General features: G+C 36.4%; 1 protein-coding gene across 2 annotated transcripts; it reads left to right on the forward strand.

Annotated features, from left to right (window-relative positions):
- Positions 1–2,110: 2,110 nt before the first annotated feature.
- On the forward strand, positions 2,111–7,093 carry LOC133831051 (interactor of constitutive active ROPs 2, chloroplastic-like). Of its 2 annotated transcripts, none has more exons than XM_062261217.1 (5): positions 2,111–2,581; positions 3,878–3,980; positions 4,491–4,668; positions 5,003–6,673; positions 6,766–7,093. In XM_062261217.1, the coding sequence occupies exons 2-4, from the start codon at positions 3,961–3,963 to the stop codon at positions 6,662–6,664; spliced, it is 1,860 nt and encodes a 619-aa protein (XP_062117201.1). In that variant the 5' UTR covers positions 2,111–2,581; positions 3,878–3,960; the 3' UTR covers positions 6,665–6,673; positions 6,766–7,093. The 2 variants fall into 2 exon arrangements, with proteins under 2 accessions (XP_062117201.1, XP_062117200.1); XM_062261216.1 differs by having other exon boundaries at positions 2,112–2,581; positions 5,003–6,677.
- The last annotated feature ends 5,447 nt before the right edge of the window (positions 7,094–12,540 follow it).

Below are 12,540 nucleotides of genomic sequence, written 5' to 3' on the forward strand. Positions count from 1 at the left end.
TTTTACCATTTTCTTTCTGCAACTGTTTTTTGAGTTTCTGATTAGATATTTGAAATTTTTCGTTGATAAATTTCATATTCAAATTTTTTCTAACTTGACTTGGTTGACGAATTCTCACCGTCAACATTAATTATGAGTAACTAGCCTAAAGACTCCTTATAATTTGTCTTTTTTATACTTAACCTTCCATTTTTTGATTTTGGTAGAAAAACTTCCCAAATCACCATTTTATTAGCAAATCTATTGTCTCGCCGGATGTTCTTCGTTATTTGCCGATGTGGAGCCACATGACAATCTAAATTAATGTCCCATCAGTAATTTTTAATTATTTTAAACTTAAAAATGAATAAAAATATTTTTATAATTTTAATATTTTTAATTTAAGATCATTTAAAATTAATTTTCAATAAAAAATGAAAAAAATCATTAACTTTAACTTAAACTTGAAGAAAAACTAACTTATACATACTTTTTTTAAGATTAACCCTGATTTTAAAAAAAATAATTCATTCTTTAATTATAAAGATAAACTAAATAATTCATTCAACTTTAAACATATACTTTCATCCAAGATTACTCTCAAAATAAAATTTTGATTCGTCATCCTCATTAAACTAATTTTAAAACGTGTTCTTCTAACTTTTGAAATCTTGATTCAATACCCAGAATCATGAATCAATATATAAAACCTAAATTCATAAACGAATTTTACATTAAATCCCAATAATAACTCAAAAATTCATTAACAAAAACACAGAATTAAAGGAAACAAAAAGTTGCTCTTGAGTACAAATTCTAAAGCCCAGATTCAAGCTCTACCCAGATCCGACGGAAATACATAACAGAAGGTAGAGGTCGTATATGGAGCACTCCTTCCTCCGTCGCAAGTTAAATCAAAACCCCAATCATAGAAATCCAAAAAACCAGATCTGGTTTAAGCTCATTCTTCTGTCATCGTCGTGCATGAAGCCTCTTTCTCTGTCGTTCGCTATGACCTCCAACCTAGAGCTACGGCGTCCGCTACAACTCCAATCCAGATCTGCAAGGTTGACGAGATCACTCAAATATGCAACCCATCGTTCTTCCCGTTGCAGGTCGCCTCCGATCAAAGCTGTAAGAAGAAGAGGACGAAGTGGAAGAAGAAAAGGAGGAAGGGGACGAAGAAGAGGAGAAACGGGAAAGAAAGAGAAAAATTAATTAGGGGTTTTTTTTTTTTATAAATTTTAGTTCATATTATATTTTTTAGTTTTTTATGTATTCTTTAATAAATTTGTTAATTTTAATTAATCTATTTTTAATTTAAAATAATTAAAAATTCATGATGTCATATTAATTTAGATGGTCACATGGTTGGTAGATACAAGAAAACAACAAACAAGACAGACTTGCTAATAAACCAGTTGTTTGAGATCTTTTCCCACCAAAAATAAAGAATTAGAGAATAAGCATAATCAAAAACAAACTATAATAGATTTTGCTGCCTCTATTATTATTATTAGCAAAGATAAATATTCACATATTATAAATCATATCGACCAAAATTAATAATATTATAAATAACTAGTAGTGATATAAAAGATTGAAATTACCGTTGTTTTTATAGAACTTAATAGTGAATAGAAATATAATTTAATCCGAATTGTTCTCGGAGAACATAATTTTTAATATCCAATTTATGTATAAAATAAATGAAAATATAAAGTTAAAGATACCCGATTATATTGTGTAACGATTAATATATCTACCCATGATTATACTTTTATATAAATATTAACATAATTTGTATCTTTACCCTATGACTAATAAAGTAATAAAATAAGATATAGTGACAATTTTTTAATAGTAGATAGTAGAATAATACTCATAATCAGTCTGAACCTTAATCGTTGCTTAACAGTGGAGTTAACTATAAATATTAATAAGAATATGATGATAAAGATCCCATTTTGGCTCTGACTCAAAATTTACTAACATACAAAGTAAAAGAAAACAAGAAACTGAAAAGGGTGTTCCTTTTGACATAGATTTACACATCGAATAAGCTTCAATTTTATTTATTAATGTTTTTTTAGTATGAATTGGGCAGTGTGAGCTTTTACTCTTTCCCAAACAATTTTAGTACTTGGTTAGTCGTCATGAGCCATTGTAGTAGGTCCAACACACACAGTACCATGTGAATTCCCAGAAGAAAAGGAGAGCGCGTGAGAGAGTGGAGGATTATCACGCGCTACGTAGAGCTAGCTAACTCAACTCCATATTTTATAGACTGACAAATAACAAAGGAATAAGAGAGAAAGAAAGAGACTCACTCAGCTCACTCAAGCAGTCAAGCTCACTTGGGAAGTGAGCACAGAAAAAAATAGAGTTGCAGAAGAAGCTACCGAATCCTCCTATCAATGCTGGACAAGACCTACTATCTCTCTATGCCTGAAAGTGAAACCTTTCCTCTTGTTTTTGCCTCCTAAACATGGCTCAAAGTAGGGTTTTTGACTAGTCTTTCTTATTCTCTATCGGAAAAGACCAAGACTTAGACTAACCCATCTTCACTAGCAGAGAGATCTCTCTTTGTAAGACCAAAAAGGTTGTTATTTCGTTCTCTAATCTGGGTTTTGTTTACCTTTCTCTTTTGTACTTAAAAATGAGGTTTTTATTTGTGTTTTGAGTAATGGGTTGCTTTGTTTCTTGAATTTGTAAAATGGGTTTGGGTAGTTTCATGTTTTCATACGCTTGATATCATTATCTGAGTTTGTGCTTTAAGTGTAGGGAAAGTCTTAATCTTTACCTTTTATCTATCTTTGTTCTACTTAAATAAATGCTTTGAAATGAAAATGTGTATCTTTGGTTGAGAAGGGAAAGTTGCTTGTGTTGCAAAGTTTTAGATTTTGAAGTGTTATTATCATAAGAAATAGTTCAAGTTTGTTCCTTTTTGTTATTATGCTCTTACTTTTTTTTTTGAAGGAGTTATTATGTTTACTTTCAATGTACTTTGTTAGAGCAAAACCGACTTTTTCTTAAAGCTGTTCCCCATAACCTTTGTTTTTGCTGTTCATGTACATACCTGCTCCAGATCGTTGGTGGAAAGATAGTGTGTCATTAGATCTAAGCATTTCCATACTGAAGTTTCAACCAGTTTGAGAGTAAAAAACTTCTCGTTGTGACCATTTTTTTTTCTTGGACATTATCTGCAGCACTAGTTTTATAGTAGTTTATTACCTTAAATACGTCAATGCTATTATTTACTTCTCATAAAGGTTTCATCTTTTCTAACATTTTTTTTTCCTTCTATAATAGTTGGACTTAGTGAACCTCTTGTTCTTCTTTTTCCTTAATGTATTCTCATTATTACTATAATTATCATTTTCCTTCAATATGAAACATTAATCTATTCGGTAATACATTGAGAGTTGATGCAGATAACACTAAATTTTCCTTGATATTTCTTTTTGGCGCATTTTGGCTTTAATTATGTGTTTGGAGACTAGTAGAAGCACTAGAGTAAAAAGGAGGGGAGAAGGGAAAAAGGGTTGCGAAAAAGTTGAAAGGAGGGGCTTATGGCGTTAATGGTTTACTATTCAATGAACCATTTGGGTACAACTTCTTTATAATACATTTTTTTTTTAATTTTTTAAATAATTTATTTTTGGGGTCTTGTGGATTTGGTTGGTGGTAGTGGTGTTAGTTTCTGTGGAGTTTCTTTGAAGGGATGGTGTGTTTTAAGTAACTTGGTTTGTTTGTTTGTTAGGTTTTGTACTCAATAATACTACTGATTTGAATTGAGGTGGCCGTCCTTAATGAGCCATTTACTTGTTTATCTGTACATATATAACTTATTCTCTTTTCTGTTTCTTTCTCACCCAAAGACTTCTCACTGACACAGGTGTTGGTGGGTCAGGGGGGTTCTGAGGCATCTCAATCAATCTTTGTACAATACATTGTTTTTAACTGAGGGAGATATAGAAAATGCAGACACCAAAAACAAAGTAAGTTTTAATTTGTTTTTGCCCTTGATTGTTATGATCTCTCTCTCTTTCTCCATATATGTATATCTTTCTCTCCCTTATATTATACTTATTTATTTTTATTATTTTTAAGAGAAAGATAAAACAGATAATTTATCTGGTCAAGTGGTAAGAGAATAATGCAACTTTTGTAAACTCAGCTAAACTAAATTGTTTTAGTTAAATTAAGATATTAATACGTGGACTTTGGCATGTAAATTTGTGCATTGAAATGGCTATATTTGAAATGGTTTTGTAAATATGGCAATGCACATGATGAGGTGGATTTGTAAACTCATTTGTGTGTATTATCTTAAGATCAAGTTGTGAAATCTACTTCGCTTTTGATTATTTTAGCAATGTTAATTAGATGTGGGATTTTAGGTATGAGAGAATTCATGCCAAATTTTGTTTGACCCTTTAGCTTAAGTTATACTCCAACTTGCAATATGTGTCATAATTGTATTTGAATTTCTCTATGAATACATACAGAGCTGGTACTTTGGAAGTGCCTCAAAGAAGATCACCAGTAACACCTCGAACTGCTCGCAAACTCAAGACTTCTGGATCGGATGCTGATCCAGTTTCCTCTCCAAATATGGCAAATAAGACTCCAAAATCTAGTCCAAAAGTCATTGATCGTAGGTCACCACGAAGTCCTATATCTGAGGTATTTATGATAACTATAATTGCAATTTATTATTCACTGGGGTGTTTGACACAATAGCTATTTTTTTTAAGTCACTTTGTACAATAGCTTTCTTTTTTATAATATATATTTTTTGCAAAATGGCCTTTTAAACACACTAGCACCTTGTCAAAAAATTCTCAACACTCTGCCTGGCGACATTTTTGCAAAAAAATCATCGAAAGAAGTCATTTTGCAAAGTTACATTAAAAAAATGGTGTATTTCACCAATTACTCTTATTGTCTATCCTTCATTGTGCATGTAATGTTTTTGGTTCTTATTAGTCACTGTCTTGTCTTTGAATCTGAGTTTCAGAAGAAGCGCCCAAACAGAGTTTCTGAATTGGAATCACAGCTGACTCAACTTCAAGAGGATTTGAAGAAGGCAAAGGACCAGCTGAACTCTTCCGAGTCATGGAAGAGGCAAGCCCAGCAGGAAGCTGAAGAAGCCAAGAACCAGCTGATGGAGATGTCTGCGAAGCTTGAGGAATCCCAACAGCAGCTGCTGGATATCTCTGCATGTGAGGATGATCGTATTCAAGAGCTTCGTATACTTTCTCAGGATCGAGACAGAGCTTGGCAGTCAGAACTTGAGGCCATCCAGAAGCAGCATTCAATGGATTCTGCTGCCTTGGCTTCTGCCATGAATGAAATTCAGAAGCTCAAGCTTCAGCTGGAAAGGAGAGCTGAATCAGAAGCCAACCAGGCTAGGCATGCAGAGTCTGCACATGATGAGGTCCATAATTTAAGAATGGAGCTATCAGAAACTCTCTCACTGGTTCAGAGAATGAAAACCGAGCTCAACGAATGCAGGGAATCTGAAGCTCAAGCTTTAGAAATTGTTAATAGAACTCAAATGCAATTGGAAACGGCAAATGCAACCATAGAAATGCTTCGAAAAGATGCAGCCAAATCAGTGGAGTCTTACAACTCCTTATCCTTGGAGTTGGAGCAATCCAAAGCTCGAGTGAAGTCGCTGGAGGGTCTTGTGGGCAAACTCCAAGCAGAGCTAATTAATCGAAACAGCCAAAACACGGTGGCTCCTAAGGATGAGAAAAATCTTGTCCTTGAAAATGGGGAAAAAGAACTAAATGAGTTACAAGTAGAGCTTAATTCTGTGAAATCTGAAGTAGGTCAATTGAGATCTGCATTAGATGCTGCTGAGATTAGGTACCAGGAGGAATTCATTCGGAGCACATTGCAGATTAGAAGTGCTTATGAACAAGTTGAGCATACAAAATCTGAATCAAGTCAGAAAGAGGCTGAATTGACATCAGAATTGAAGAAATCCAATGCTCGTATTGAAGAATTGAAGGCACTACTGATGGATAAGGAAACTGAGTTGCAAAGTATATCAGAGGAAAATGAGTGTTTGAACTCAAAGATTGAGAAAAATCTATCAGGTCAATGCGAATTTGAACTTACAATGGAACTGAAGAAGTCAGAAGCTACCTTATCTGAGTTGAAGGCAAGTTTATTGGACAAGGAGACAGAGTTGCAGAGTATTACTGAGGAAAACGAGACGCTCAAGATGGAAATCAAGAATAAGGAAACTGATAGGAGTAAGGCTAATGACGAAGCTGTTGCATTAGCTGACGCTGCAAGGGCTGCAGAGCGAGAGGCGCTCATGAAGCTAGGCTATGCAACTGAGGAAGCTGACAAAAACAGCAGGAGGGCAGCTCGGGTGACTGAGCAGCTGGATGCAGCTCAAGCATCAAACACAGAAATGGAGGCTGAATTAAGGAGGCTCAAGGTTCAGACAGACCAGTGGAGAAAGGCTGCCGAGGCAGCTGCTGCCATGCTTTCAACAGGTAACAATGGGAAATTTGTCGAGCGAACGGGATCACTTGACAACACCTATAACCCCATGGATTCGCCTTATTCAGAAGACATGGATGATGATTCACCCAAGAAGAAAAATGGTAACATGTTGAAGAAGATTGGGGTTTTATGGAAGAAGGGTGGTCAGAAACAGTAGAGTTCTTTAGTAGGTAGGCCTCTTTCCATTCCTCACATGCATATACACATATGTAAACACAAACATTTTACATTGCTCCATGTTTGTTTCATTCATGACAGATGCTATGCTACTCACCCTTGAGTTTCACATGCAAATAAAAGACCAAGCTCTTTTTGCAGACTGTATAGAGGTACTTGAAGATGATGTATGCCGTGGACAAGGATAGTGTTTTTGTATCTTTTGTTAAACTCTTCTCTTTATATATGCTTATTGCTACAGTCAGTCATTTAAAGTTACTACATTGGAGGAATTATGTGATAACAGAAAGAAAAAAAGCTTTTTTTTTGTTGGTATTTTGAGATGTGATTTGTAAGACTAGACTCATTATGATGTGTATCACTATCCTAATTTCCATGGTGTATAAGAATAGATGTGTCCCTTTTTGTTTGTTTTGTTTTATTTTGTTTTTTTTTTGCCTTTGTTTTTGATTTTCAACTAGTGACACTGAGATTAGAACTATTGAAATTCAACAAAAATCATCTTTCAATAAAAAGACAAAGCTTTAGACGTGTTGAACTTTTTTTTTGTTTTAGTTTGTTATGGAAGTGAAGTTCTTTTTTTTTATGTAGCAATTATGGAAGTGAATGTAGTGTAAAATAAATTACTAATAATTCCACACCAAGAAAGACACAAAAGAAGAATTTGATGGAACGCATATGCTGAAAATACCGTTAGAAGGACACTAATACTATATTTCCATGAAATCAATATGAATAATAACATGTAAATGAGATGTCTTGTCTTTTGACATGGTGAGTTTTGTTGTTAGAATTTTTTGTTCAAGTTTGTGTGATTGGTTCAGCCTGTTGGATGCGTAATGGTGCACTTGGAGAAATGATGGGCCAATATTTGTTTGGCTGAGGAAGAAGAAGGGGTAATGGTGGGGTGATTCACGTCTGATCGATTTTAATGCAATGCAAAACATGTTGGCTGCGCTATGGAGGTCAAGAAGGGGAGTCTATATCAAGGAATTGAGAACCAATCTCTATTTATTCCAATTCTATCCAATTCTATCATGAAGTGGACATTCAGAGGGCGATGGAAGGCAGCCCATGGACCTTCAACAGTATGCAAATTGGTTATTGAACGCTTGAAAGAGGGTGATAACCCCAGCTTGATGAAATTCAATAAACTAGATATGTGGGTGTAGGTTCATGATATTCACCTAGGTTTCATGTCCGAACGTGTAGCTAAAGATGTGGCCAATTATATCGGGACCTTTGTGGAATCAGATCAGAATAACTTCAATGGTGTTTGGAGGGACTACTTGACGATAAGGGTGACCATAAATGTCGATTTACCACTGAAGAGGAAGATGAAGATTAGGAGTGGTGGTGAGTGGTTTTGGTCTCATTCAAATATGAAAGAGCACCTACTTTTTGTTTCATATGTGGCATTATTGGTCATTCTGAAAGGTTTTGTGACAAACTGTTTGAGACTCCTTTGGAAGAGAATGAAAAGCCTTATGGAGTTTGAATGAGTGCAGCACAGAGAAGAGCCACTCAATTGATTGGAGCAAGATGGTTAAGATCTGGTACTCAGGCATCAATTTCGACCATCGGAGCTCTAAGGGTGGGTGCCGATAACAGTGGTTTCTCTACCAAATTAATGGTAGTTAATATGGATGAGCTGGATGGAGGAAAACAAGGACAGTTGAGGAAGGAAGGTGGTGGGCATGATGGAGGGAATCGTGGAGCTTTGAAGGAGTCGAATATGAAGGGAATGCAACGTAATGAGGGGGAAGAAATTATGAACATGGAGTTGGTAGGAAGTAATAGTGGATTTAAAAAATATGGGCTGACTATATGTGATCCTAAAAGGCGCCTTGTGGAGGTCTTGGAGGATTGGAGGATGGTGGGCTTGAGAGGGAACAAGATGTTGAGATGGTCCAAATGGAGTGTGGGCTTCAAAAAATGTGCAAGTGGCGGGCCTTGTGAGTGGGGCTCGCCCTTTACAATGAGTGTATTATCTTGGAAGTGCCGTGGGCTTAGGAACCCAAGGCCTTTCAGTTCCTTGAAGAGTTAGTGGACCAAAAGAAACCCATGTTTTTTTCATGTGATACATTATGTAAGAAAGAAAGAATAGCTTGGATTCAGGAACAACTCAAATATGAGGGTTTGGTTTCGTTCGATTCTAAGGGAAGAAGTGGTGTGGTGACATTCTTGTGGACGGTTAAGGAGGAGGCTGAGCTTTTGAGTTTGTCTCAGAATCACATTGATGTACTATTCTGTGTAGCAGGGAAAGAGGCGTGGAGACTCACAGGGATTTATGGAGAACCCAATCGCACCTTGAGGAGAAGAACATGGAGTCTTATTCAAGAGCTCAAAGGGAGACAAAATTTGCCTTGGTGCCTCATCGGGGACATGAACAACATAGTGAATCAATCTGATAAAAGGGGGGGATTACCTTATCCAAATTAGCTATTAGAAGGTGTAACGCACTGGATAGCCAAGACCATTACAATGTGTATTTTAAATAGTGATGGACTTGCTAATCAAGTCATTTGGATTTAAACGTGTACCTAAGAGTAATTAATGGACTAGGGTTTAAAAGTTTTGATCATATGAACAATTACTTTCATTTAAAAGTTTAAGTCTATACATGAGATCTCAAAGTACATATTTACAAGTCATTTACAACTCCAAGTTAATTACCACACAAGCCGGCGGCCTAAACAACAAAATTAGGGTTTGACTCTAGTCCCTCTTGAATCCTCGGTCGTGGCAGTCGAGCAGCTGCAAATTTACACGCTGTCCTAAAACTTTCCAACTCATGACTGGTCCAACTTCTCTTTTCCCTTACCTGCACCACATAGCACCCGTGAGCCAAGACTTAGCAAGAAAACTTAAATCAATAGATTCAAATAAGCAACAAAATATAAATAACAAGCTTAGCAGTAATAAGCCTACTCAATCAAACACATAATCCAATTTAATCAGCCAATGAGTTAGACAAGTGCAGACTAATTATTTAGGTGGCATTCGGGCCAGACAAGTGCATATTGCACTCCCAGGTTGCCCTAGCCAAAACAGCCTGCGTTCTACATGCTTATCGCTGACCTCAGCTCTCTTAGGCCGAGCTTTCATATCTAGTATAATCAAACATACAGTTTGCCTAACACACAATCAAATACAACGGATATAAGCATGCCTAATCAAGTAATCACATGCATAATTATAGTCATATTCATTAACAGGGGCCCGAGCCTTAATTACAACTAGGGTGCAGTTTTCTTACCCGAGTCTCGAGCAGATAGCGTATGGCGATCCCGAGCGCGATCCTTACCACCAAGCCCTAACGGTATAACCTAGTCACAACACAATAACAGGTAATCATCGAGAACTAACTAATTAAAAGCTTCAGGATTAATTCCTAGCCTCCGGGACCTCGGATTCTACTAAACCAGGTAGTAGAATCCTTTCCGAGCCTTTAGGTTTGAGTTCCCGTACTTAAAAACCCCATCTGGAAAAAATCCCTAATTTGAGCCGTGGCGCCCTTCACAAGCGCCACGACTCTCTACAAGTTAGAGAGCCTTGACTCTTATTTCCCTAGACACACGCCGCAACGTAGCCCACCCAACATCGTAGCGCTAAGGCGATTTAGAGAACTGCCCTAGCCCTTGGGTTCATGTGGGCTGCGGCGCTCCAAGAACAGTGCCGTGATGCAACCTCGTGAACCCAGACATTCTGGGTTTTTCCTGCATTTTTCCCCGAGCCAAAACCTCTTCAAACCCAACCCAAAGTTGAACCTAAGTCCCAATTGAGTCTAAGACTCTCAATAACACAACATAAGGATCATAAACACCCCAAAAACTAAACCAAATCCTTACCAAAACTCAAAATAAAAAACTAAAGTTTAAACATCAACCAAAAACTTAAACCATAACAGATTTCCCTCAAAGATCAGAGCACAAATCTTACCTTAACTGAGATTACGACCTCAAGCTGCCTCTTAATCCAATTCTTGGCACCAAGCTTCAAGTTTCCAAACCTTCCTCCTCAAAAATTCAAGAATCCCCAAGTGCCCAAGAGAGAAAGAGATGAACGAGAGAGACAGAGAAAGAGAGAGATAATGGGAGCTACTGAGTGCTAAGTGTTTCCTTTGGTCTTTCTGAAAGCTTCTAGTAACCAAGGTTAGGGAATAGACCATAATTCCCCTCACCCAAGAACTTTCCCTTTAATGCCCTCAAGGGCAAAATGGTCCTTTGCCACATTTCTCACTAATCCTCAAATTACACCATAATTTCCCAATAAATTCTAATATCTCCAAATATTCACCCAAATAAATTCCCATTACCCGATAAACCTCAAAAATGTAATAAGTTACTAAAATACCCCTAGGCTCACCCCTAGCTGGGTATTTGACCCCGTTGTGACTTTCCCGCTAACTCGTTCACTAGGACTGCCTCGTGCCGAATATCGCAAATATATCCACATAATAATGTGGTCTCAATAACATAACACATATAATTATAATTATACCCTCAATATGTCAAAATTGCAAAAATGCCCTTATTAACGAAACGGGCCCACATGCATATTTAATACACATAAACATGCATAAGTATTCATATCACAATATAATTCATATATGTCACATAATCACACATATATTCAATTAAATTCACGTATTAATCCATTTATGCCCTCCCGTCACACTAATCGAGGGACTAAGCCTTATTAGTGAATTTGAGACGTTACAAAAGGTTTTCAACAAGTTCTTATGGATTGTCATTTGGTGGATTTGGAGCTGGGAGGTTATCCTTTCACGTGGGAGATGGGGCGTGGTACGACCTAGTGGGTGGAGGTAAGAATAGATCGTGCTCTTGTTTCACATAGTTGGTTGGAATTATTTCCAATGGTCAAATTAACCAATTTAGAAGTGTCTGTTGGGAAACTTATACATGATCTTAATTATTTTCATGTAAATTTTATATTAAACAAATTAATATAAGATAGCCTAGAACATGTTTCTAGAATTGAATTTTAAACAAAAATAATGATAAGAACACTTACATTATACGCAGCGGAATGAATAAATCATTCCTTCAGTTTCTCTAACCCTTGAATCCTTTCTATCGCAAAGTATCCCCAAGAAACTGAACCGATCTTCAAATTTCTTCACAGTCTTCTAAAGTATCCTTAGAATCACCTAGACTAGAGTGGACAATTCTCAGCACATGAGATAAATACAAAGAGAAGAAGAAGAGAAGAGAATATTGAGGCTTAGAAAAGGACTTTTGCTAGAGAGAGAATCTAAAACCTAGAGCATCAAGCATAGATCTTTTGATTTTCTATCAGATAGTCTTTCTATCTTCTAATGTCAACTCTCACTGAGCATTCCTTTTTGTTACACCTAAATTTCGAGAATATAAATTATGGTCTCGAAATGTAGGCTCGTAACGAAAATGTTGAGCAAGGGTTCAACACTTGTATAAATTAACATGTTTCCTGAGTTGCTCCAATTGGCGACTAAGCACCAGTTAAGAAGGTTCGAGCTTGGGCATCAAGCTCGAAAGGATGGATCTTCTCCAAAGTTTGAGTGTAATTCGAATCTTCATTGGAAGATCGAAGAGGTTGGTCTCCGATGGTTAAACTCGATGAAATTAGTGGTTAAGGATGATGTTAACCAGAGTGATGAGCTCATCACGTTGGTTGATCTCGAAAGTGTGTAAATTGTATGTTCGAGGTCGATAGTCCAGTTTGAATGTGGTTATTGTTAGAAAATCCTTATTCCTTGGGGATTTGTTGTAATATGATACTAAATCTCGATTATCATGGGATATTACATGATTAATATATTTAATTATATGTATTTCAAATTTGAATTGTAAC

The sequence above is a fragment of the Humulus lupulus genome, chromosome 4, assembly GCF_963169125.1.
Source record: "Humulus lupulus chromosome 4, drHumLupu1.1, whole genome shotgun sequence".
Lineage (NCBI taxonomy): Eukaryota > Viridiplantae > Streptophyta > Magnoliopsida > Rosales > Cannabaceae > Humulus > Humulus lupulus.

Bases quoted from the DNA above. Each gene is read 5' to 3' on its own strand.
- LOC133831051 (XM_062261217.1), top strand. From the start codon at position 3,961: ATGCAGACACCAAAAACAAA. The intron at 3,981-4,490 runs GTAAGTTTTAAT...GAATACATACAG, and splicing joins ATGCAGACACCAAAAACAAA to AGCTGGTACTTTGGAAGTGC. The intron at 4,669-5,002 runs GTATTTATGATA...TCTGAGTTTCAG, and splicing joins CACGAAGTCCTATATCTGAG to AAGAAGCGCCCAAACAGAGT.